The following is a 27,580-nucleotide window of genomic DNA, read 5'->3' on the forward strand; positions in this document are numbered from 1 at the left end:
ATGGCATTAAGTGAAAATGTAGTTTTTCCATAGTAAAACAAGCCTAAAAAAAGCACATCAAAGATGTGATCAATAGACAATATGAGAAAGTTTCATATAGAGACTATATCCACTCCCATAAGCCCCATAAACTAAAGTTATGTGCTGATAGGAGGTGAGGTGATGAGTCGGGGAATATAATCTTTATATATTCAGGGCTTCTTCACACAGGGGCGTGATTTAGTCCCGCTATGTGGCCGTGACAATCATGCGATCATGGCCACATAACGGGACGAAATGAAACCATTGATTTCAGTGGTTTAATTTTCATTAGGTCTCGTTTGCAGGGGTGACAAAGTTGTGCGATTTTGTCGCGTTGTGACAATGCTACAAATTGTATGTATGTGCAGCCCATGCTTTATGGGTTAATTCACACCTGCGATCTTTTGTAGCATCCAACAACCCGACACAAAAAACTCGCGGGTCCTGCAATATGCCCGCGACTTGTGAGGTTTTGTAGCCCATGTTTCTTTATGGAGCCTTCCTCTCTGCTGCATTGCCTCACAATGTGTGATGCAGCTTTGACAGTTTTTTTTAAATTCTGCAGCTAGGGCTTATTTTTGGGGCAGGTCTTATATTTCAAGTCCGTCCTCCCCCACACACACCGAAAATCCTTGCAGATTTTCACAAGTGACTTCGCCCCAATGAGGCGATATCGCTGCGATTTTCTCGCAGTGATGCCGTGTCGCCCGTGTGAACGAGGCCTAAGCAGTATTCTCGCCCATTAGTAGTACGGGAGAGAAAAGATAGGACTTGCCCTATTTTTGTTGCAAGTAGTTTATACTACGCATGGGAAAGATATGGCAGGACCTATATTCCCGCTGTTTTTTTTTTTTCAAACTCGCATGTTTAAATGGCCTGAAAAAAAGCCAAACCCTATTCATGCACAATTATACTCTGTAGCGGTGAGCGTAGTTGCACATACACTCATGTGTTTTTGCCCTCATAGTTACACTTCTCGCCATTCACCCACTATTTGCTCACAATGCCGCTGCTGCATGGATCCCAGTCTACACAGGTATGCTCTCACTAATGAATTAACTGGCTGTAAGTTGCTAATGGCCGCACAGCGTAGTCTGCCTATTTGCATAGCACAACCATTACCATTCACTAAGAATGGCCAGTGGCACTATGCAATAGCGCATCCGCACCATGGTATCCCCATAGTGTATGAATGCGACATGCCTTATGATTGCTACATGTCTATCTGAATTGGATTGTTCCTCAAGCATATACATAGGATCTTACCAAAGTCATTCTAATGTATGAGACAGTCACAGAAATTTCTATGACAAATATCCCACATGCCGCCAATTGTAGATGTATTGAACCAGTGCAAAAACACATTTACTGTCATCCAAAGAGTATGCAGTATTGTTCAATGTGAAAGAGAATATTTCATGTAAGTGTTTCTTGCATTTCAGACTCACACAAGCCATTCGATTTAACTGGCGAAGAATATCAATGGGTGCTTGCAAACATCAATATGACTGGATATTTCAGGGTTAACTACGATGAGGGAAACTGGAACAGATTGCTTGAGCAGCTGAATACTGACCCCTCAGTGAGTATTGGTAATTGGTATTCATCAACAACATGAAACAATTCATAGGCAGATCATAGAGACTTAGGCCTAATGCACACGGCCGTTACGGGCTCCGCAAGCGGAATACCGCAGCGGAGGCTGTCACGGTGCCCCTCAAAGACCCCATACTTCCGGATCCGCTGCGTTGCTCCCGCATGACACTGCAAGCGCAGTACAGCGCATGACGCGTCGGCAGCGTCACATGAAGCGGGGTGCGTATTCACGCTATACTTTCGCTGTGCTACAGCAGAAGTATTGCGTGATAGGTGGCTTCCATTGACTACAATGGAAGACGTCCGTGTGTATGCCCGCAGCAAATAGGACATGCCTTGGGTAATTTCACGCTGCTGAATTCCGTGGTGGAATTCCACAGCGTGTACATTGAGCTATTAGGTTCAATAGAACCTAATAGCTGTGGTGAAACGCAGCAGAAATCCGGCCGTGGGCATTAGCTCTTAGTCTGGAATCACGAAGTCAGAATGGCTACATGCAGCAAGGCCACAACACACCCACAGCGGTCAAAGGTCAAGCAATTCTGCCAATAAATTCCATGGTCAGGGTCTATTGTGGGTATGCTTGGCCTGGTTGCATCCTGCCTAAGGCCCTAAGGTTGTTTCCAGCTTAAGGCCCCCCTTCACATAAGCCTATGAGTATTTGCACTTGCATGAGTGTAGCTTATTAGTCTAATGAGTTCCTTTTTCTGCGCAATTACGCAGTGTTTCACGCATTTCCCAGCATATTGTGCACACATTTGCACATCCCCATTGACTTCTATGGAGATTTTGAGTGTGCAAATGCACAAGAAAATAGAGCATGCTGCGTTTATTTAGGGGGCAACCGAAATGCAGAGCAACAATAGACGCATGTGAACGAACCCATTGAAATCAATGAGTTCTATTCTCTGCGTAATTTGTGCACACAAATACGCCCACGTGAAGGGGACTTCAGGCTCTTTACAGCAAAGTTCTTGAGCACATTTCTTTATGCCAAACATATCCCCTTGACATATTCCACTCTATGCTGTATATGTGCTGCACATTGATTCTTAAAAAAAAACGTATGCTGGGCAATATAGTTTATTTTAGGAAACAAGAAGATAAAAAGCTGTGCTGACATATCAGCTGGAAATATGTCGAAGGGGCATAGCGAGACAATAGAAGTCTACAGATGCGTTACTATATGTGGCAGAAGTATGTCCTGGCATCTATGCCAAACATGGTGTGAACAGAACCTGAAGAGATTTTCTGGAATATGGGAAGGAATGGCCAAAGACGGGGACAAAATAACAAAAATATTCACCCATTTAATCTCCCGTCACTCTTCTTCCGCCATTCTCACTGGTAGGCTCCTGAACCCATACTCCTGCAGAGGGAACCATTTACGGGTCTGAGGAGTCTTTTTTGACACTGACCGATCACTGTGTTTTATAATCTTCTGGGGGTCCCAGGACACCATTAGTGTTCCCCACTGATACAGGTAGTATATTGGCTTGTATTTTGGATGTGGCTTTGAAACAATGGCGGAAATTTACTAAGACTCACTTTTCTTTCGCCAGTCTTGGGGTATGTTCAAACCAGGCCAATTTGCTGCAGACAAATCAGTAGAAAATAAGCAGCTAATATGCAGCAACCAAGTCAATATCTGATGGAGTTGATTTGCCGCAGGTTGTAATCTGCTGTTAAAATCCACAACATAATTTGACATGTCGCAGGTTTAGAATCTGCAGTACATTTCAAATATGCTGTGGATTCTGCATAAGGTTTTTCACGCTGTGTCGCCAACATTTGTAACATCTCATCCATATAGCTTGTCCTGCAAATGCTGCAGATTTTTAATGTGTGACCATAATCTCAAAGCTAAGATTTTAGAGTAAGATGTGCTGAATGTATTAAGCAATACTTCTTTAGGCCTTAGTCACACAGGCGTTTTTTCATGCGATTTGCGCATCGCATGACGGATGCGCATGCGCAAATCGCGTGACCGGCGCCGAAAAATCGGCCGAAAATCTGCTCCTAGCCACGTTTCATTAGAAACGGGCCGGAGCTGTCCAGCGCATTGCATTCAATGGAGCCGGCAATACAGCCGGCTCCATTGAATGCAAGCGCTGCGGGCGAGTGTGGGATGAATTGTCGGGAAGGGGTTAAATATATAACCCCTTCCCTGCAATGCATCCTGAAAAGTGAAAAAATTTTAAAAAATGTATGTACTTACCTGCTCCTGGCAGCCGGAGATCCCCGCGGCCGTTATGCAGTGGGTGTGAAGGGGGTGTGACTCAGGCTTGCCCCTGATTGGCTCAGCGCTGAGCCAATCAGAGGCAAGTCTCAGTCACACCCATTCATGAATTCATGAATGGGTGTGACTGAGATCAGCCTCTGATTGGCTCAGGCTGAGCCAATCAGGGGCAAGCCTGAGTCACACCCCCTTCACACCCACTGCAGGACGGCCGCGGGGATCTCAGGCTGCCGGGAGCAGGTGAGTACATCCTTTTTTTTTATTTTTTCACTTTTCAGGATGCATTGCAGGGAAGGGGTTATATATTTAAGCCCTTCCCGACAATTCATCCCGCGCACGCCGGCAGCCCATTGCTTTCAATGGAGTCGGCTGTATTGCCGCTCCATTGAATTCAATGGGCAAACATCGTTCTTCTCTGCCACAGCTGTTACAGCTGTGGCAGAGAAGAATGATTTGTCTTCTATATGTTCTCAATGGGGTCGGCGCTGCTGCCGCCGGCCCCATTGAGCGCATATAGAGAAGAGAACAGGAATCGCAGATCGCACATAGGTGCGATCTGCGATTTCTGTTCTCTAATTTATCGGACGAGCGCATAAAAAGCGCTCATGTGTCCGATACCATTGCAAAGCAATGGTTTTAAAAAATCGCCGGACGCATGCGCATGCGCAAATCGCGGCAATAAACGCCCGTGTGACTGAGCCCTTAACGGGAATCTGTCAGCTGGAACATGCTGTCAAAACTGCAGGCTTCATGTTATAGAGTAGGAGGAGCCGAGCAGGTTAGTATATAGTTTATAGGAAAAGATTCAGTAGAACTTGTATTTTATTCATTTATACCTCTGTCAATCACTGATAGCTCCGCCCATTGGACTGTTCAGCTCAGAATGAGTAGAGGTTCAAATGAATAGAACACAAGTTATACTGAAACTTTCCCCATATAACTATGCTCGACTCCTCCTGCAATATAATATCATGCTGTCTGCATTTTGGACAGCGTGTTCCAGCTGACAGACTCCCTTAATAAATTTGGTGCTCCTTGGCCTGTTTGTGTGCCAGAAATGCAAATTTATGGGTGTAATTAGTTGCTGTAGATTTGTGCTATAATTTATGCCAATTTCTGGAGTAAATTATAGTACCGTAAATCTGCCTGACTAATGATAACCCTGCCCTTCCCACCTAACCCTACTCACTTTAGGTGGCTTTCAGACGAGTGAATTTTTACTCCATATTTGGTTACTGTTTTGAAGACTGTAACATGGGGCTAACAACAATCTATTTATATGGCTGTATTTTTCACAACCCTGTTTTAAAAATACAGCTTGCGCTACTTTTGTCCATTTTTGCTTCTGTATTTCCATTTATTGGTATTATTTTATATTGGGCAAGCATGAATCAGTATTCACTTAGTAGAAAATAATACCAATGACAGCAAATATGGAGGTAAAATACAGTCCAAAATTAGTGAAATACTGTAGATACATATGGTTGCAATGTCATCTCTCTCAGATATGCTTCAATATGCTCCTCTGGACGTGGCTTTAAAGCCACTTTTTAAAAGTGCCAAGAAAAGATAAAAGGCACAAATATTTGCAAGTTTTGTATGCTGTGAATGGTTTCTCCTCAATATCTATAACTGGACTTAGTGTAACGTTCTTGTGATGCCTTTTAAATATTTTCTTATTATGTGGTGCCTTTAAAGTTGCTAATACTTATCATTCTGAAACATTCAGAATTATATTGTGATTAGTGTTTTGGTTGTCAGAGTTTTTTTTTACAAGTATTTTTAGATTGGAGAAGGGCAAATGTTGTCTCCATCTTCAAAAAAGGAAATAAGGTGAACCCAGGAAACTACAGGCCTGTGAGCCTGACTTCTATACCAGGAAAGATCTTTGAATAAATGATTAAACAGCATGTATGCAAGTACTTTTATGAGACTGCAGTAATTAACCAGAGCCAGCATGGGTTTGTAACAAACTAGTCATACTAGACTAATCTAATTTCCTTCTATGACAGAATCACAGATTGGGTCGATCAGGAAAACACAGTAGAGATAGTATATCTTGATGTAAAGCATCTGACAAAGTATCTCATACCATCTTTATTGAAAAAATTGCCAAATGGGATTGACAAGGCAACTGTAAGGTGGATTCACAACTGGCTGAGTGATTGTACTAAAAGAATGGTTATTAATGGCTGCACATTCAATTGAAAAAATGTCTCAAGTGGGGTACCACAAGGCTCTGTCCTTGGCTCAGTGTTGTTTAACATTTTTATGAATGATTTAGATGAAGAAATTGAGGGGAAACTGATCAAAGTTGCAGACAAAACTAAGCTAGGAGGGATAGCTAACACCAGGGAAGAGAGAGAGAGAGGGGATTAAAAAAAAATCTAGACAAGCTTTAACAGTGGTTGGCAACTAAGAAAATCGTATTTAACAGGGAGAAATGTAAAGTCCCACATCTGGGCAAGCAAAATGAAAAAAAAACCCCATACTTTGGGTATATTTATAGATCATAGATAGAGATGAGCGAACGTACTCGTTACGAGTACTTACGCACCCGAGTACCGCCATTTTCGAGTACTGCAGTACTCGGGCGTAAAGATTCGGGGGGCGCCGTGGCGGCACGGGGGGTAGCAGTGGGGAGTGGGGGGGAGAGGGAGAGAGAGAGGGCTCCCCCCTGTTCCCCGCTGCTCCCCCCCGCACCGCCGCGCCTCTCCCCGCCCCCCGGCGCCCCCCGAATCTTTACGCCCGAGTAATGAAGTACTCGAAAATGGCGGTACTCGGGTGCGTAAGTACTCGTTACGAGTACGTTCGCTCATCTCTAATCATAGACTGAACATGAGTCAACAGTGTGATGCAGCAGCCACAAAGGCAAACACATTTCTGAATGTATTAGGAGAAGCATAGAGTCTAGATCACGTGAGGTAATTATCCACCTCTACTCTTTCTTGGTCAGACCTCACCTTGAATACTGTATCCAGTTCTGGGGGCTCAAATTAAAAAAAGCCATAGACAAACAAGGGCAAGTTCAGAAAAGAGCGATCTGCAAGTCATATCCTATGAGGAACGGTTAAAGGATCTGGAAATGTTGTGCTTGCAAAAAAAAGAAAAAAGGAGGACTAAGAAAAGACTTATAGCTGTCTACAAATATCTGAAGGGCTGTCACAGTGCAGAGGGATCAGCCCCATTCTCATTTGCATAAGGAAAGACTAGAAGCAATGGGATGTAACTGAAAGAGAGGAGACACAGATTACATATTAGAAAAAACCTTTTTGACAGATGCACAATTTTCATTGCTGCAAATATTCTACAGCAATATTGGCATATCGGAGGTCATTAATGGGTGAAAGTAAACTGATTATGAGCAAATTATTTTAATATGATGATGACCTATTCAAATCCTTCTTGTTTTGCAGGTTATTCCCATTATCAATCGAGCTCAGATCATTGATGATGCATTTAATTTAGCTAGGTGAGCATAAAGGTCTCAGAATTTGTTCACATGATGCTTGTGATATACATTTTGTGTAGATTAGAGAAAGCTCTTGCCATCCATGCTAGTGGAACCCAGAGGGTTACATTAGCCTGACGGAGGTCAAGAGTGTCCTCTGGCTGGTATGAAAATAAATCTATTAAAGAGTATAGCCGAATTCAATATTCTATATAAAGGTATCCTTAAAAAATGCATAGTTTGTATGGTTTTTTTTTATAATGTAATCTTGTGGGTGACAGATGCTACTGTATAAATGCAATAAATAACAAAACTGATGACATGGCGCAGATTTCCCAAACATGATTAGAGGACAAGTGGAAGTAAAATCCAAATTCTTCTTTATTTCAACATCCAGCAGAAAAAACACATTTCAGGGTATAAGACCCCTTCTTCCGTTTAGCTGGAATAGGTACTGCAATACTCGAATCATGACAAAGAGGGGATAAAGAACGAAGAGTGAAGAATAGAAAGCGTAAAAGGGATAAAAAAAAAAGAAGAAGTGGGGAATGCCTGTGAGCAGACATGCATAATAGGAACGCAATATATATAAAAAAATAATAATACGTATAGTAATAAATATTAATGCAAATATATAAGAAAAAAATTCAATTGAAATGACAATTTAAAAAATGTACAACTAAAATGCATAAAAATGTACTACAGTATGACATCTGAAGTCATAAACATAATATGAATAGAGCCTTACAAACATCTCAGTTAGGGCTTCTTCAGATGGAGTATGCGCAACTACACTTGCTATTACGGAGCATAGTTGCACATGAACAAGGTAAAATCTTTTTTTCTTTACTTTTCAAACTCTGCGCTATTCCCACAAGTTTGAAAAAAAAAGTGGGAAGATAGGTCCTGCCCTATATTTCTCGCATGTAGTAGTAATCACGAGCGAGAATCCCGATAGCGAAAACAAAGTAATTGAAATCAATGGTTTTGTTTCTACCCATAAAGCATCTGTGAAAATCACGGCCGCATAACGGAACAAAATCACACCCATCTGTTTAAGCCTTCAGTGCATGTACATCCTTTATTTTTTCTTCATTATTATTTGTAACCTTTCGGAAACCCAAGATATAATATTATACTTGGGAATGAATGGCTGTAGAGTCGTTCTAGATAGGGAGTAACTTCTAGTCCCTGCTTTGATCATACCAACCTTCAGATTTCATAAGATGTTACCATATAATGTAGCATGATTTTAGGGCTCATGCCCAGGGATGGAGCGGGATATGCCCACGGGGGTAAATGAAAAAGTTCCCGCTGGCAATCGCAGAAAAACTCACTTTTTACCATGTTTTTACGCAGTCTCCATTAATACTAGATTAATGGAGACCTCCCTCCGCAAAAAAACGCGGTAAAATAGAACATGACGCAATTTTTTTCCTGCGGTGTAAATGTGCAGCAGAATCCCGCGTGTGAGGACTGAGCTATTAGGCTCAATAGAAGCTAATAGCCGCGGATTTACGCCCCAGGGAACGCAGCATAAATTCGTCCGTGGGCGTTAGCCCTTATACTTTGCAATCATGGAAGACTTTCTAATGACATAAGATTAGATGGTACAAGAGGATGCACTGAATGTCCCCATAGGATGTAGGCACAGTAGGGGCTCGGGTGTAGGCACAGAAGGGGCATGCAGGTTCTGTACTGGTTCATCACTCTCTGCATCAAGCTGACTGCATGGCTCAGAAACATTTTATTAAAAAAACAAAAAAAAACTACAATTGCAAGAAAAAAGTGATCCCTTTGAAATGACAAGGTTTTCTGTAAGGATTAATATTATCTGATTGTTGTCTGACTCAAAATTATTGACAAATACAATCTAACTAAACTAATAACACATAAACATTTGTACCATTGAGGCACAGGCTGCCTGTCCACGGGTGATGATCGCCCACGGATCACACTCTGTAAAGCTTTCCATAGGGTTGCTATGGAAAGCACAACCCGTGCGTCCACGAGCCGAGAATCATAGCGATTCTCCGCTTGCTGGATTTAAATCGTGGCATGCTACGATTGCCGCGATTCTCCGCATGCTACGATTGCCGCGATTCTCCGCCTGCTACGATTGCCGCGTTTTAACTTTACCGGATCCACGACTGATTTGGACATAGTAGCTGAATCGATCCCATTGACAACATGTCCCATTTTTTTTCAGATCAGAATAGCGCACCAGACTACACTGTTAGTGATAACAGAAACCTGAGACAACTAAACTTAGATGCCAGTCTGAACAGGGCCTCATGTAATATACAGATATGTACAGCAGTAACTTTCTGCAAATTTCATCATTTTGCAATTCACATCGTAACCACTGGGTGGATACATATAAATAAATGTAGCATATAAATCTCCTGGTGGACTATCACAAAATTATGTTTCTTTTTTTCAAAATGTATCATCTTACACCACAAAGACCCAAGTGGGAAGATAAGGAAGGACACATCTGTATTTATTTTGCAAAATGTGCAGTGTCACAAGTTGTCTAAATATTTCATTTCATTTTATTTATTAACTGGGAGTATTTAATAATGGATTAATGCTGTCATTTATCGCATTCTAGAGCTAAGATAATAAACATTACGAGAACACTTGATACCACTACATTTCTTATCAAGGAAACAGAGTACATGCCTTGGCAGGCCGCTATGAACGGCCTCTCTTACTTAACACTGATGTTTGATCGCACGGAGGTGTATGGACCGATGAAGGTAAAATATAAGGACCTTATATTTCTCTCGTTATAAGGGCTTATTCAGACGACCGTATATCGGACGCGTATTCATCCCGGCTGATATACGGGACACCCCACTTGTCTTTTGCATCCTTCGCTCAGTGCGCTCGGCTGTGTAAATCTGCCCTTTGTGAACCCAGCCTTACAGTAAAGAACCCCTTTCTATGTCAGTGCAGAAACCTTCTTTCCTCTAGATGGAGTGAATTCCCCCTTGTTACAGTCACAGTCCTGGGTCTAAATCAATCATGGGAGAGATCCCTGTATTGTCCCCTGATATAAATCTCTGTACGATTCTGAAGAGCAGCTTGAAGAACCACTGAAACCAAATCCAGCGATGTCCTCTAGCAACAGAAGACTGCACTGAATTGACCAGCACACAACCCAGCCAAGGAGGAAACTAAAAACTCTCCTTAATTGCCCCCAAGTGTACACCAACAGCTGACACAGCCATCAGAGTCAAACAAGATAAATGCGCAGTCGAACGCAAATTGACACAACAGGGGACTTATTAAACAATTTACACCACTTTTAGTTGGCGTAGAGACGTCATGAAATCTGTTGCATGCCATATACGTGCAAAGAATTGTGACATTTTTTTACTTCTTTCGCCACTTTTGAAAACTGGCTAGAAAAGTGAGCTGGTCGCACCAGACCATCATCAGTCCAGTAGGTTTGCTGTAATTTATGCCAGAAACTGGAATACATTACAGTGCTAATCTACGCTTGCTGCCTATAGCAGACATAGATTTCAAATTCTGAAATAGGGACAGTCAAAAACGTGCCAAACTTAAGGTGCACACCTTCTAATACATTTGGTGCATATTACTCCTTCGTACTGTGGTTTAATGAATTTCTATCATGGTGTAAAGTCAGCAGGGCTGGTTGTATAGCTCTGCAATTACAGCCCTGCCGACTATCCGTCTTTTTTTTTTCTCATACTCACCTGCATTTGCCCAGATGGGTTCTTCTGAGGTCCAGCTCTCGATACTGTCAATGTGCCAAGGATATTTAATTGACAGTCCGACATCACCCATTGCCAGATTCACAGCACTGGAAGCTATACCCAAGAGAAACCCTTCCAGGCGAACAGAAATGAGTATGGGGAAAAAAGTGGAGAGTCAGCTGGCCACGATTGCAGAGCTATGCAGCCAGTCTCGCTGACTTTGCAAAATGATAGGTCCTTCTTAAGACTGGTGTATGAAATGCCAATTTTAGTAAATTTCCCCCAGTGTGTTCCATAGACAAACAGTATAAGATATTGGTTATAGAGTTAACCACTGTGATCCAGACTGTCACTAAATGTACAGAGTTTCTCCCACAGGCGTACATGAAGCAACAAGTTACTCCATTATTTGAATATTTTAAAAACAAGACACATAATTGGACTATCATACCTGCAACGTTAACAGACCAGTAAGTACTTATGAACTCATAGTTTAAAAGGGTTTATTCTTCTTAGAAAGTGATGACATTTCACTAGAATTGATTGATTGGTTGGCTGGAGTCCAATTGTCGGGACCCTATAAATCCCAAAATTGAGGTGCGACAGTGCTGGTTTATCACTACAGCACATTCAAAATTTTTCATGCGCAATGGCGCTACTGCTAGAGGGTATGAGGGTAGACAGAATTGGAAAGGGCTATGAATATGTACGTTCAAGTGGCCAAGAAATACTGTAGGATCCTTTTGCAAGTAATGTATTACTTGCTAATCCATTTTGTTCATATGCACAAGACAAAAGGTATCAGACAGCATAGTCCTTAAAGTATTGTTGGCATGTCTGTATTAGACATCCTGTGAGAGTAACAGTATATACCAAAAAAGCTTAATAATCAAATATGTGTTCATATAATTATCATCTCCTATATTCTATTTTATTGCAGAGCTACAGTACTGTGTAATAGTTTTAGGCAGGTGTAGAAAAAGTAGAAAAAATAAGAAATGTTAATAGTTTTTTTTTGTCATTTACCAAAATGCAAAGTGAATGAACAAAAGATAAATCTAAATGAAATCAAGGTACTTATTAATAATATTGGCTGTATGTTTGAGGTTGTTGTCCTGCTGCAGAATAAGAGCACATTTACATAGGTGTAAAAATCATGCAGTAGTTAGCTAAAAAAATCGCAGCTAACTCACAAAAAATTGCATAAATGGACTATTTCCTGCTATCAAGTCCCAAGCTTAATTAGCAGTGAAATTGCCTATTCACACGATTGGGAGCTGCGTGTTACTGAAAAAAAGCACTTCTGCTTCGGGAGGAGAGAGAGATGAAGGAAAGCCCCACTGGGTTTTCCTTCATCGCTGGGGACTCCATTCATCTCAACGGGGTTGGAGGGATTCCCCTGCAGAGCAACTGGAGTCGTATGCCCTGTAGGGAAATCCCTCTCTCCCCGCTAAGTGGAATCCCTCCGGTCCATGGAGTTTAAGGGAGTCCCCAGCAATGAAGGGGGTTTCCTGAGGACTCCCTTCATCTGGCTCTCTCTCTCCCCACTAAGGGGAATCCCTCCAGCCACACACAGATGATGGGAACCCCAGAGAGTCCTCTCCTCCCTGTGTGGACTAACAGGAGCGTGCTTATGGGTTTACCAGCATGGCAGCACTCCCCCCTTCCTTTTTGTCCAGCTCCCATAGGAGTCTATGGAAACTTTTGCGCATCGTGCACCAAAAATAGGTCAGGACCGTCAAGTCCTAGGTTTTCATGCAGCTGGGAATTTGAGTTGTGTGAATTTCAGTCACTGATATCTTCTTTTTAGGTGCAAGGTTTTTGCGCGGCTAAAATTCCTTCATCTGAACATTTCCATAGGAAACCATTGGTTCTAATAGTTGTGGGGGGGTCGGGGGGGGGGGGGGGGGGGTTGCGCAAATTCCCCTGTGTGAAACAGCCCTTAATTTGGAGGCAATCACGCGCCTTTTATTTCTGAAAACAATTCTGACTTTGCAGTATTTTTTCCACACCTACCTAAAGCTAATACATATTACTGTATATTTGCTGCTTACACACACATAAATTAAAGTTAGTTAAGGCATTTGATTGGTACACATAGCTACTATGCTTTGCAGACATTAGACCATAAAGAATACCTGTTGTTTAAGGTAACTTATTGGAACAAGCTGCCTTCTGTGTACATGAGGAATAACACCCTATCTAACTGTGATATGACTTTTATGTAGAGTTTCTTCCCCTATTCAGGTTGTATTTCTAATTCTCAGTCTTCCCTAAGATAGTGGTTGGGGACTAACTGCTATGATATCTCCATACACTGCAAATATATTGAAAAAGAGGAGATTCTGCTCCCCAATCTCTATGCATCCTGAGGCCTTAGTCAGACGGGCGTTTTTTCGCGCGATTTGCGCATGCGTCCGGCGATTTTTTAAAACCATTGCTTTGCAATGGTATCGGACACATGAGCGCTTTTTATGCGCTCGTCCGATAAATTATAGAACAGAAATCGCAAATCGCACCTATCTGTGATCCGCGATTCCTGTTCTCTTCTCTATATGCGCTCAATGGTGCCGGCGGCAGAAGCGCCGACCCCATTGAGAACATATAGAAGACAAATCATTCTTCTCTGCCACAGCTGTAACAGCTGTGGCAGAGAAGAACAATGTTTGCCCATTGAATTCAATGGAGCCGGCAATACAGCCGGCTCCATTGAAAGCAATGGGCTGCCGGCGTGCGCGGGATGAATTGTCGGGAAGGGCTTAAATATTTAAGCCCTTCCCTGCAATTCATCCAGAAAAGTGTTAAAATAAAAAATATATATATACTCACCTGCTCCTGGCAGCCGGAGTTCCGCGCGGCCGCACTGCAGTGGGTGTGAAGGGGGTGTGAGTCAGACCTGCCCCCTGATTCAGGTGAGTATATATATATTTTTTATTTTAACACTTTTCTGGATGAATTGCAGGGAAGGGCTTATATATTTAAGCCCTTCCCGACAATTCATCCCACAGCGCATTGCTTTCAATGGAGCCAGCTGTATTGCCGGCTCCATTGAATGCAATGCGCTGGACAGCTCTGGCCCGTTTCTAATGAAACGCGGCTAGGAGCAGATTTTCGAGCGATTTTCGGGCACCGGTCACGCGATTTGCGGATGCGCATCCGTCATGCGATCCGCAAATCGCGCGAAAAAAACCCCGTCTGACTAAGGCCTTAGAAGCAGCAGTAGTGTGAAGGGGATTGTGCAGCAGTGCTGAGCAGTGTAGCTGTAAATCCAGTTCTGGGGCGAGATGGATAAGTTACTAGAGCATTCAGCAGCAGTGTCTCTCTGCCTGTCTCTCACTCTGCAGCGATTTCATCCTCTGCCTCAACTCTCCATAGACTTCTATGGGCAGTATATAAAGCTTTCCTTATATTTTCATCCTTTTGTCCTCTACTCCCTCATAGGAACTGAAAAATGAAAAAAAAAACTAGGATGCAGGATCCATCATAAGATCTCTCAGTGAGCTGATAACCCAGTTTTAGTTAAGAATTGAGAGTGAATGAGGCAGGAGTTTCTTATATTCTCTTGCACTATTGCGGTACGCCAAGTTTGCTGAAAGTGTCTATTTATATATATTTTCAGTGTCTTATTCTGCTGTTTTTTTCTACAGATACACTGAAATAAGTGCACTCAGCATGGCTTGTGACTATGGAATCCCAGAATGTAAAGAGCTTGCCACCAGACTCTTTAATGACTGGAAAAATTCAAATGTCAACGGGTATGTGTGTTCCAAAAATCTTGGCCTCATAATTACATCAATGCTGACATACAATTTTTGAGAATACATTTACTCTTAATTTATGTTTTTCACATTTTTAAAATCAATTTATTGAATACATATGAAAAGTTTTACAATTACATTCGCTGCATTCAAGGTTGAGCTAAACAATGTGGCTTCATATGAATGGTGTTATCCAACCTTTAAATCAATATCTAATTGATGGGGGTCAGCTGTTGCCCAAGACGTCCAAGTATCTTGCTATAACCCCTTCACTGCCTTAGGCCACCAGGGATACTGAAATTAATACCCTCACTACCCAAGACCACCAGATATGCTGACAGTAGCCCTTTCGCTGCCGCAGCTATATTAATTTCTTCACTACTCAGGAATGATGACACTAACTACATTATTGTCATAGACCACTAAAGATGCCAGCATTAACACCTTCACTGAAATAGACCACAAGGCAAGCAGACATTAGCCCCTTTTCTGCCTTAGGCTACCATAGATGCAGATAAAAACCTTTACTACCCTGGACCTTTATGGTGTTTAATAGCATATGTCTGGATGCTGAATGACCCTGTATATCTGTGTCCTTTATACCTACTGTAATTATTAAGGTGTTGTTCGTTAATATTTATTAGCTGCTTATTTAGATCACCCAGTTTAGAAGGAACAGTGTCCATGTCTCTAATTGTTCCAATCACTAACTAGAAAGTCTTGAAGGGAACATAACTCTTAGGATAACTTCACACACCCCAATATCACGCTCACCAACATGCAATTTTCACACAGATGCGAGGAGTTTTTATCTCAAAATCGCCTTGCATCACTTCGGGGAAGTAACGATCCTCTGCCGTGGCTGTCAGCTGCGGTGGAGGATTGTGGAATTTCTCACATTGTTTTCAATGGGAGACTTCAGATCGCACCGCGTGCACCTATTACGGCCCCATTGAAAACAATGGGAGATGTGAGTGCATGCCCAAAGATAGGACGTGCCGCGATTTGTTTCCCACATCACATCGTGGTGCGATGCAGGAAAACCTCTCTCATGTGAGCCTTAAAGTCCTCCTTATCTGGGATCTGAAAGGAAAAGCAGCATCTTTCATAAGGCTTAGGCTATGCATACAATTTGTGTGCAGAATTTGTACGAGTCATGTGGCTGGAAACTGCACGTGTATTGGCACTCTAAAGCTGCCTTCACACGGGGCGCTAAAATTGCACAAGATTTGTGCATTGCGAGATGCACAAATATAAACCCTTATTCTTTTGAATGAGGTCATACAAATGAGCAGTGTTAGCCTCACATTGCGGTGCCATTCGGGAAACAAATCGTGGCATCTCCTTTCTATGGCGTGCTCTCGCATTGCAGCGTCCATTGTTTTCAATAAGACGAGCGGCAGCATTTCAATACAGTGAAAGGGATTGGAGTTGGTCAAAATATTTCCGAGCTGCATGTAGTTTACGAACTTCAGCAGCTCGCTGAGGAGACATGTTGGCTTGTTGCTTTTGTATATCAACTGCCCGAGATTTACAAACCTCAGCTGGTGGCTGAGGTGACATCATGGTTTGTCACTGTGTCATGTAAGCTGCATTAACTTCATAACTTCATGATATTGAATCTTCTTTGGTGACATGTTTTCAAGACAGCGATGGTTTGTTTCAACACTGGATGACGGTTGACGATTAGATGAAGGCTGGAATGCTGTTGGCGGCATTAGCACTTGAGATGACATGATATCACATTTAGGAGCTGTGAAGATAGTGGTGAAGGACTATGCTTCAATGTTGTTGGTCCTTTGCTCTGGCCTGGCTGCGCCCTTCTGCCCAGTTTTGGCAAGTACCAGTCTCCTGCCTCTTCCTGCTCCCACCTCCTTGTCGGGTACCGGACTAGAGGAAGCAGGACCAGAAATCGCGGCTGCCGGAATCAGTGATAACAGGAAGCAGGGCACCGCTACCACCTTACACAGATATGAATGAAGGCAGAAAGTCAGGAAATTGCTTTCGGACGCCCACCTCCATTCACAGTAAACAGGCAGTTGTTCATAGATGAATGATTACCTGTTTACACAGGCCAATTGTTATTTGATTGTTATGCCTGCATAAACTGAATTGCAAACGATTACCAAATAAATTACCATTTGTAATTAAGGCTCTTGCAGTTTTTACACTCAACTATCATAGTTCAGTTTTGCATGATCCAGGGATGAACTGAATGATATCATTCAGTGTTAAAGAGCAATAGTACTGACTGTTTCACAACAGTACCTCAGTTAACGACTCATATCTTTATTAAGATATCTGATAACGTGGGGGTTGTTAGCTCACGGGATTGCCATCTTTACTCTACCAGATTGATGGTTGGAAACCAGCAAACCACATCCAGACCAGAGGTTTGGTACAAACTCAGTAAATCCATCTTTTATTATGATAAACCAACAGAGTTCATAACACAATCTTCATGCTGTTGTTATTCGTCACAATGTATGTGAACATATGCAAGTCCCTAGCTATCTGGCCGATAAATAACATCAGTATTTGCACCTAACTAAACAACCCCCCTAAAGGCCACCTTTGGTACTGCACTCCTACAGATAGTAAATTAAACTGTCTGGTAAAACTGAGATAATACTTAGTGACTTTGTTTTCTATGTCTATGGGAACAGCATTCATCCAAATCTGAGGAGCACCATCTACTGCAATGCCATAGGTGAAGGGGGAGAAGCCGAGTGGAATTTTCTATGGGAAAAGTTCAAAAACACCACTAGTGCACAAGAGGCTGACAAACTCCGGTATGCTCTGTCATGTAGCAAGGAACCCTGGATCCTAAACAGGTAAATGAGTTAGAAAGACTGGAACAATGGATTTGTTAGCCTGTTTTTTCCAAAGAATGGAGAATAAATAAAAATAACTTTTTCTAAGTTTGCATTGTGGTGCTGCATGTTATAATTCTCTTTGTCAATAGGATTTGTCATTTCACAGTCTGACACTGCAGGTACTGATTGGACAGTGTCAGTGTGTGTAGGGAAATGCCCATTAAAATAGAAAAGGTTACACTCAGTTGTCCATTTATTCATACATTTCCAGAAGTAATAAAAGACCAAAGCACAATGCAGATTTCTAAGACAGATGCTCCAGAGTTGTTACTTTATGGAGAACAAAAGTATTTGCAAAACAAAAACATGACAAGAGAACTGGTAGGTCTTCTGAGAAAGTAAGAAGACTTATAGGGTCAGTCTGAAGTTGGATTGTGCAAGTGACATAATAGATATAAAGTATTTGCTGTATGTACTCTGCTCAGAACATCTGATTTCTGCTTATTATGTTCAATCATACTTTTCAATTAACAGACTATTGGAGTTTTCTTTGGATTCCACAAAAATCCGCAAACAAGACGCGCTCACCACAATTATTGGTGTTGCACATAATATCGTAGGTCAAAGTTTTGCCTGGAACTTTGTCAGAGCCAATTGGGAGAAAATCTTTCAACAGTAAGTGCCTATTGTTTCCGAAGGGAAATACCAGAGAACTGTAATGAAATATGCATAATGTTTATTCATTGTATTTCTTTTTGGTAGTTTGGGAGGCACTTCAATCTCCTTTGGGGGTATCATTCTTGGAATCACTGGAAGATTCTCCACACAATTTGATGTTAAACAAGTAAGTACAATAATCTTTTAGCAAATCATTGACTTGTGTCAAGAAAGAATCAGGTATCAAACTACTAACGACTACTTGTCAGTTAGTATGTGAGTGCTTCTCATGCTCTGCCCCTGGTGATGTAATCTCTCCACCCCCTGGTGACATCATTGAAGGTCCTACAACAAATATAAAACACAGTGCCTGACTGACAGAAGAATAACACAGTTAGGGCTCTTGAAAAGGGGAGGACAAAAATAGCAAAATGAGAATAGAACTAAGTCAGTATTATCTTAGATACAACTCAGTGGTCCTGACAAAAGACACCGACCTACCATCACCTCAGAGATCTGGTGGGCTGAAGGACCTGCGGTGACATCACTGCTGTGGGAGGAGCCATTGTGCAGTTTGGTAGAAAGTACTGTATACTGGATAAACCGACAGCAGCTTCTACCGGGACCTGTGATGACCTTACCGTCATGAGATCACCTGTGTGGGTAGAGTCAGGAATCACATGACCAGGGGCGATCACTGTATCCAGAAGTCTGGTGATGTGTGGAATAGCAGAACTGTGTGTGTGTAACATAGTAACATAGTAAAATAGTATGTAAGGCTGAATGAAGACAATGTCCATCTAGTCCAGCCTGTCTATCCTCCTGTGTTGATCCAGAGGAAGGCAAAAAACCCCAAGGCCAGAAGCCAATTAGCCCTTTTGGGGAAAAAATTCCTTCCCGACTCCCTAATGGCAATCAGACTGTTCCCTGGATCAACCCCTAATAGTTCCTACCTGCCTGTAAACCCGGATTGACACTTAACCTAATATTTATATCCTGTAATATCCTTCTTCTCCAGAAAGACATCAAGTCCCCTTTTAAACTCCTCTATGGATTTTGCCATCACCACTTCCTCCGGTAGAGAGTTCCACAGTCTAACTGCTCTTACAGTAAAGAATCCCCTTCTATGTTGGTGATGAAACCTACTTTCCTCCAATCGTAGCGGGTGTCCTCTTGTTACCGTCGTGGTCCTTGGTGTAAACAGATCGTGGGAGAGATCCATGTGTTGTACTTATACATGGTTATTTGGTCGCCTCTTAACCTTCTTTTTTCAAGAGTAAATAGTCCCAATTTGGATAGCCACTCTGGGTATTCCAGTCCCGTCATTCCATGTATTAGTTTGGTTGCCCTTCTTTGAACCCCCTCAAGCACTGTGACATCTTTCCTGAGCACCGGTGACCAGAATTGTACGCAGTATTCCATGTGAGGCCTGACAAGTGCCTTATATAATGGAAGGATGATGTTCTCGTCCTTCGCCCCTATACCTCTTTTAATGCACCCCAAGACTTTATTTGCCTTTGCAGCAGTTGACTGGCATTGGTTACTCCAGTTTAGTCTATTATCCACTAATACCCCCAGATCCTTTTCCATATCACTTTTCCCTAGTGGTACCCCATTAAGTGAATATTGGTGACATCCGTTTCTCCTGCCCATGTGCATAGTCTTACATTTTTCAACATTGAACTTCATTTGCCATTTTCCTGCCCAAGCCCCCAGCTTATCCAGGTCCGTTTGTAGCCGCACATTGTCCTCCGTTGCATTAATTATATTGTATAATTTTGTGTCATCTGCAAATATTGATATTTTGCTGTGCAGCCCCTCTATCAGGTCATTGATAAATATGTTGAACAGAGTGGGGCCTAATACTGAACCCTGTGGCACCCTGCTAGCGACTGTGGTCCAATCAGAGTACGCACCATTTATTACCACCCTCTGCTTTCTATCATTGAGCCAATTTTTTACCCACGTACACACGTTTTCGCCCAGTCCGAGCTGCCTCATTTTGTATATTAGCCTATTATGTGGCACGGTGTCAAAGGCTTTAGAGAAGTCCAGATATACAAGATCAATAGATTCTCCCTGGTCCAGCTTAGAGCTTACTTCATCGTAGAAACTGATCAGATTTGTCTGACATGAGCGACCCTTCATGAATCCATGCTGGTGAGTAGTTATTCCCTTATTCTCCTTGAGGTACTCATCAATGGCGTCTCTCAGAATCCCCTCGAAGATTTTTCCCGTTACTGAAGTGAGACTTACTGGCCTGTAGTTTCCAGGCTCACTTTTGCTCCCTTTTTTGTAAATTGGAACCACGTTGGCAATGCGCCAATCCAATGGTACTACACCGGTCTTGATAGTGTCTAGAAATATTAGGTATAGCGGCCTAGCTATCTCGTCACTTAGTTCCCTTAGTATCCTTGGGTGTAATCCATCTGGGCCCGGTGATTTATCAATTTTAGTTTTCTTTAGACGCTTCCGCACCTCCTCCTGTGTTAGGTATAAGATGTTTTGTGGGGGGTTCGTTTTATTCCCCTGCATCTCGTGTGGCATTTCCTTTTCTTTTGTGAATACACTTGAGAAGAAACTGTTTAGTAGATTTGCTTTCCATTCGTCATCATCAATGATTTCTCCTGCATTGTTTTTTAAAGGGCCATCGCTCTCCCTGCAAATCCTTTTGCTGTTAATGTAGTCGAAAAATAGCTTCGGGTTGTTTTTGCTCTCTTTGGCGATCAGTCTTTCCGCCTCCTCCTTGGCAATTTTGATCGTATCTTTGCATATTTTGTTTTTTTCCCTGTATGATTTTAGCGCTTCTTCACTGCCTTGTTGCTTTAGTAGTTTGAACGCTTTCTTTTTTTCGTTTATTGCCCCTCTTACCGTCTTGTCGAGCCACATTGGTTTCCTTTTAGTTGAGTTTCTTTTATTTTTAAAGGGAATGAACTGCTCACATGAGGCGATTAGGATCCTTTTGAACTTTTCCCATTTGTCCTCCGTACTGATATTTTTGAGGATGTTGTCCCAATTAATTTTACCGATAGTAGTTCTAAGCTCATCAAATTTTGCTTTACTAAAGTTTAGTTTCTTTGTCACTCCCTGATAAGGCTTCCTATTGATTGATAGCTGGAAGTTGATTATATTGTGGTCACTATTCCCCAAGTGCCCCTCAACCTGCACCCCCTTTATTCGGTTCGGTTTGTTAGTTAGCACTAGGTCCAGAATGGCCCTCCCTCTTGTTGGTTCCTGCACAAGTTGGTTCAGGTAATTATCTTTAATTACTCTCAAGAATTTATCACCCCTATGAGATTTGCAGGTTTCCTTCTCCCATGTTATATCTGGATAATTAAAGTCCCCCATGATAATTACTTCGTTTCGCTTTGACACCTCTTCTATCTGCCTTAGTAGTAAGTTCTCAGTTTCTTCTGTTGCTTTTGGTGGTCTATAGAAGACCCCTATCAGGATTTTGTTATTTTTTCCTCCCTGTATTTCTACCCACAGAGATTCCACCTGTTCGTCTACTACCCCTATATCCTCCCGTAGCCTCGGCTTCAAGTTCGATTTGACGTACAGACATACCCCTCCCCCTTTCTGGTTCCTTCGGTCTCTTCTGAAAAGATTGTACCCCTGCAAATTCGCCGCCCAATCGCACTTATCATCAAGCCATGTTTCCGTAATTCCGACTATATCATAGTTTTCATCAGTCATTCTCGCTTCAAGCTCACCCACTTTACCAATCAGACTTCTTGCATTCGTGGTCATACAATTTATATCATTTTTTTTGTTTTTTAAATTTGTTTCGTTGCTATTCGTACTTATGGCTGATCTATCAGTTCTAACTGTACTAACCCCACCCCCTGCTCGACCCCCATTCCCTTTGCTTGGACCCGGATCGCTAGTTACACTGGCTACCCCACTATTTCTCATTTTACCCTCCCCCCCAGTCCCTAGTTTAAACACTCCTCCAGACTTCTAGCCATCTTATCCCCCAGCACAGCTGCACCCTCCCCATTAAGATGCAGCCCGTCCCTACGGTAGAGCCTGTAGCCAACAGCAAAGTCAGCCCAGTTCTCCAGGAACCCAAATCCCTCCTTCTTACACCAACTCCGGAGCCACTTGTTTACCTCCCTAAGATCCTGCTGCCTTTCTAGTGTGGCTTTAGGTACAGGTAGTATTTCCGAGAAAACTACCCTGGAGGTCCTCGCCCTGAGCTTGGACCCTAAGTCCCTGAAATCATTTTTGAGGGCCCTCCATTGACCTCTAACTTGTTCATTGGTGCCAACGTGCACCATGACCGCTGGATCCTCACCAGCCCCTCCCAGTAATCTGTCAATCCGATCCGCGATGTGTCGAACTCGAGCGCCAGGAAGACAACACACCGTTCGACGATCCCGGTCTTTATGGCAGATTGCCCTCTCTGTCCCCCTAATAATTGAGTCCCCCACCACTAGAACCTGTCTAGGCTTCCCTGCTCTCCCCGTCCCCGTCTCACTGGAGCAGTTATCCCCCTGGCGTTCAGAGGGCATGTCGTGCTGCAGCGGTGCTGGCTCTGTAATGGCATTCCCCTCATCTGCCAACGTTGCAGACATGTTGGGTTGTGCCAGTTCAGTGAATAAGGACGTAGCAGAGCTGTGTGTGTCATGTGCTGTGTGTGATGTGTGGGGTCGGGATGGATGTACAATGTAGCGGAGCTATGTGTGTAATGTGCTGTGTGTGTGATGTGTTGGGTCAGCAAGCATGTAGGTTTGAACCTTTAAACCTGAATTTTAGTATACTTCTGTAAGCGATGCTGCTTGTAATGCATCCAAGTAAGCTTCGTCTAAGTTAGTAGTCTTTCTTGCAAAAATTGGACATCTAAAACCACTGGTTTGGTTTATTTCGGAATATCTTAACCAACTGCTGTGACTCAAATTTCGCACTCCAAAATCCTTTTTGTGCCTTTAACTTCTGCTAGGTCTCAATTATCTAGCACCCTGACCCAGTAGAAAGGCATTAGGTTTATGTTGACCATTCTTCCCACTGGGCCCATCTGAGCTCGCTAGGCTCAGTAGCCAAACCAGTAGCTACAGTCTCTACTAGAGATGAGCGAGCATAGTCGGTAAGGACAAATACTCGAGCGAGTATCGTCTTTTTTTAGTATCTCCCTCCTCGTCTGCAAAGATTCGGGTGCCGTCGGGGGAGAACAGGGGGAAAAATCTCTCTCTCCCCCCCCCCACCTGCTCCCCCTTGCTCACTCCCGCAACCCACCACTCACCTCCGCCGGCACCCGAATCTTTGCGGACGAGCAGGAAGATACTCGAAAAGGACGATACTCGCTCGAGTATTTGTCCTTACCGAGTATGCTCGCTCATCTCTAGTCTCTACTAGAGATGAGCAAGCATACTCGCTAAGGGCAATTGCTCGAGCGAGCATTGCCCTTAGCGAGTACCTGCCCGCTTTAGAGAAAAGGTTCAGGTGCCAGCGCGGGGGAGTGGTGAGTAGCGGCAGTCAGCAGGGGGGAGCGGGGGGGGGGGAAAGAGGGAGAGAGATCTCCCCTCTGTTCCTCCCCGCTCTCCCCCGCAGCTCCCTGCCCGCCGCCGGCAGCCGAACCTTTTCTCTCGAGCGGGCAGGTACTCGCTAAGGGCAATGCTCGCTCGAGCAATTGCCCTTAGCGAGTATGCTCGCTCATCACTAGTCTCTACCTATTCTATGACCAAGTAATATAGGAATTTATGTATGTGTGTCCTGTTATATGTAAGTTGTTGGTAATAGCCCTATTTTTAATTGAGTCAATAAAGAATTGATATTTTAATTTGTCTATAACTGTGAAGGGCTTATTTAGGTGACAATATAGACAACCACTGCCCCAGCAAAAAAGTGAACTTTTCTTTTTACACATATTCTCTACATCGTTTTAATCTACACGATTTCTTACACAATCTGAATAGCGGATTATTGATTCTGAACCCATATGAAGCTTATCGACTTATTTTGAGCTACAGACTGCACTAGAGAATGAAATCCTATTTATATTTGTATAGTATTTACCTAGGATTTAGGGTGACTACCCACTACAGTTTTTTTTCACAGCGAAATTCGCAGCGTTTTTTTTTCCTGCAGGGGTCTATGGGACTTGTAATGTTAAAATTCGCGATCGCGCAAAATCGCGATTTTGCTGGAAATTGCGGTTTTGTCCCCCCTGCAGAAAAAAAACACTGCGAATTCCGCAGTGAAAAAAAACTGTAGTGGGTAGTCACCCTAAGACAGTGTTCCCCAACTCCAGTCCTCAGGGACCACCAACAGGTCATGTTTTCAGGATTTCCTTAGTCTTGCACAGGTGATGTAATTATTGTCGGTGCCTCAGACATTGCCACAGGTGTTCTTACTATAGGATATCCTGAAAACATGACCTGTTGGTGGTCCCTGAGGACTGGAGTTGGGGACCCATGCCCTAAGGGACGTCTTTCAAAAAAAGCTCATCTAATTTATTTTCGTCACCAGCTTCAACAGTTTAAAGAAGACAATAAAGAAATTGGTTTTGGCACAGCAACTCGTGCTCTGGAGCAAGCCATAGAAACAGCAGAAGCGAATGTCCGATGGGTAGATGAGAACAAAGCTGTCATAAAGGAATGGTTTGAGGCTAAAGTAAAACCTTAAAGGACATGTGAAAATCTCCACTGCACACTTGCAAAGAACAAGTTTACAAACCACATGTGCCTCTTGTAGGAACAATGTGAAGTTCTTGGGTCTCCACAGTGGAAAAGAGAAAGTGATAATACCCAGATATGATATATGTCCTGCAACTATACTTTCTGCTAGATTACTATTCCTCAGCTTTCTAAGAATTCTCTTCCTGAAGTGACTATTAAGAAATCCATGTTTGCTAAGATGTGTTCCCATTTATATATCAATGTGTTCGGGTTCCATAGACTTCTATATACACAATGAGGAACTTATATCTACGGCTCAGGGTTTAACCCTTTAGGGATGTGCCTTTTTTTGGCCATAAGAACACAATGACTTTCTAAGATTTTTATCTCCACTTTTCAAAAGCCATGACTTTTTTATTTTTCCGTAGATATGGCCGTATGAGTTTTTGTTTTTTGCACGGCAAACTGTAGTTTTTATTGGTACCATTTTTGGGTACATATAATGATTTTTTTTTTTAATTCTTAAGGTTTTGCCACTTTTGCACAATTAAAACCCTTCTTTTGGAATTTTTTTCTTTTAAATTGTTGCATTCAAAGTCCCATAACTTTATTTTTCCAGCGACGGAGCTCTGTGAGAGCTTGTTTATTGTCTAATCAGCTGCAGTACCATTTTGGGGTACTTATTGTGTTTTTTTGGGGAGGCAAAATGAACAAAATAAGCAGTTTGCCTCCTTTTTTTATCTGTTTTTTTTTGCCATGCAGGATAAATAGTGTGTTCAATTTACTGTACAGGTCATTAGGGATACAATGCTACCAAATATGTGAGACTTTTAATTTTCATTTTTATGCAAATTGAAAAGTGCGCTAAAAAGGTTCTTTTTAAAATTTTATTATGTGTTGGTTTTACACAATTTTTTTTTTTTTTTTTACATTTTCTTTCACCTTTTTTATGTCCCTGTAGGGAAATTGATCCATAAATGCTATAATCGCTATGATAATGTATTGCAGTACTTCTGTACTGCAAGGCCTTATCGCTTGCAATAGTAATCATAAGCGGAGTGCCGATGTCATCACAGAGGAAGTGCACTCCCTCTGTGAACCTTTTACATTCCACTATTACATTGATCAGAGCATATAAAAGACTAACAATGGGGATTGCTGTTCTTATCGATCCCCTGCTATTACAGTGGGAGTCCAGCTATTAGTCACAGCTGGTACCGGCTGCAGGAAGGCGCGGGCTAACTTCTGATCCTGCGCTATTCCACAGGGCATACGTTTATGGCCTGTTGCATTAAGTACCACCCTGCCAGGACATAAACGTACGTCCTGTTGGGTTGTGGGCTTAAATGTGCTTTCCATGCATTATCGGCTGTACCAAACCTCTGTTCATGGTAACTCTGATCCCAGAAAAGCTTACAGGCCACATAGACCAATCGAAGAAAATTGTATAGAAGTGCCTAAAGAGATGTATATTTTATATAAGCAAAGACAACCTTCCTTTATTTATACTTTACAATCTCAGTGTAAAATGAGGCCAGGTTCACACGAGTCTATTTGAATTGCATTTTATGTGCGCAATGTACGCTCGCATAATACGCAGCACATTGCGGGAATTCAAATACATTGAGTTGGGGTGCTACACCCACACTAGCAAATATTCATTGCGTATAATAAATGTGTAAAAAAGAACAAGCATGTTCTATTTTATCGCATACTACGGCAGATAGAACCCTATTGTTCGCTATGGGTGCGTACTTAATGCTGTACATACGTAATCACATTGACAGTGTGCGTAAGATATATTGTCATGCACAGTCAAAAATCATGGCCCTGTGTGTGAGCCCAGCCTTAGGGCTTATTCCGACGTGCGTATGTCGGCCAGGTTTTAATGCCCGGACGATATATGCTGTCCCTCTCTGCAGGAGGAGGAGACAGGCTGGGCCGGGAGCAGTGCACTGAGCTTCTGCCCCGTCTCCGCCCCTCGTCACTGTTTGCAATGGGAGGGGTGGGGGCAGAGCTACGTTCCGCTCCACCACCTCCCATTGCAAATAGTGGCGAGGGGCGGAAAGGGGATGGGAGCTCAGTGCACTGCTCCCAGCCCGCCTCTTCCCCCTGCACAGAGAGAAAGCATATATTGGTCGGGCATTAAAACCTGGCTGACATACGCACGTCGGAATAAGCCCTTAGAGTTAGATGTTTCATAAAGTATAAATGATTACAAAGTACTGTGAAAAAAATGCTATTTCTTCTGTTTTTCACTCTAGAACATAAAAATGTGAAATCTGAGTCTGAGAATTTGTTTCTTTGCATTCATTTTATTAATTATTTTCAGATTGTTATTATTTTTCCAGCAAACTTGTCCAGTGAATACAAAAAAACAGAAATTACTATAAAGATAGATTCACACGTATAAATCTGATGTAATTCGCGGTGGAAATCCGCTGCGTTGCCCGCAGCTATTAGGTTCTATTGAACCTAATAGCTCAGGGCTCACGGTGCGGAATTCCACACCGTGAAATCACCTGACCTCAGCCGCGGCATGTTCTATTTGCCGCGGGTGTACGCGCGGACGGCTTCCATTGCAGTCAATGGAAGCCGTCCGTCACGCTATCTTCTGCTGTAGTACAGCGGAAGATAGCGTGAAACCGCTTCCGCCGCCACGTCATATGACGCGGCCGGCTACGTCATGTGAGGCTG

General features: G+C 42.7%; 1 protein-coding gene across 3 annotated transcripts in view; it reads left to right on the forward strand.

The window, feature by feature from the left end:
* Positions 1-27,169, forward strand: part of ANPEP (alanyl aminopeptidase, membrane) — a 115,970-nt gene extending 88,801 nt beyond the window's left edge. For all 3 annotated transcript variants that reach the window (XM_066592771.1, XM_066592770.1, XM_066592772.1), the window contains exons 13-21: positions 1,464-1,603; positions 7,273-7,328; positions 9,922-10,069; positions 11,414-11,505; positions 14,683-14,790; positions 17,460-17,627; positions 18,144-18,284; positions 18,372-18,453; positions 24,735-27,169. In XM_066592771.1, the coding sequence (XP_066448868.1) occupies positions 1,464-1,603; positions 7,273-7,328; positions 9,922-10,069; positions 11,414-11,505; positions 14,683-14,790; positions 17,460-17,627; positions 18,144-18,284; positions 18,372-18,453; positions 24,735-24,890 (1,091 nt within the window). In that variant the 3' untranslated portion in view covers positions 24,891-27,169. The remainder of the gene's footprint in view (positions 1-1,463; positions 1,604-7,272; positions 7,329-9,921; positions 10,070-11,413; positions 11,506-14,682; positions 14,791-17,459; positions 17,628-18,143; positions 18,285-18,371; positions 18,454-24,734) is intronic.
* Positions 27,170-27,580: the final 411 nt, after the last annotated feature.

The sequence above is a fragment of the Eleutherodactylus coqui genome, chromosome 2, assembly GCF_035609145.1.
Source record: "Eleutherodactylus coqui strain aEleCoq1 chromosome 2, aEleCoq1.hap1, whole genome shotgun sequence".
In the NCBI taxonomy this organism is placed as follows: Eukaryota; Metazoa; Chordata; class Amphibia; order Anura; family Eleutherodactylidae; genus Eleutherodactylus; species Eleutherodactylus coqui.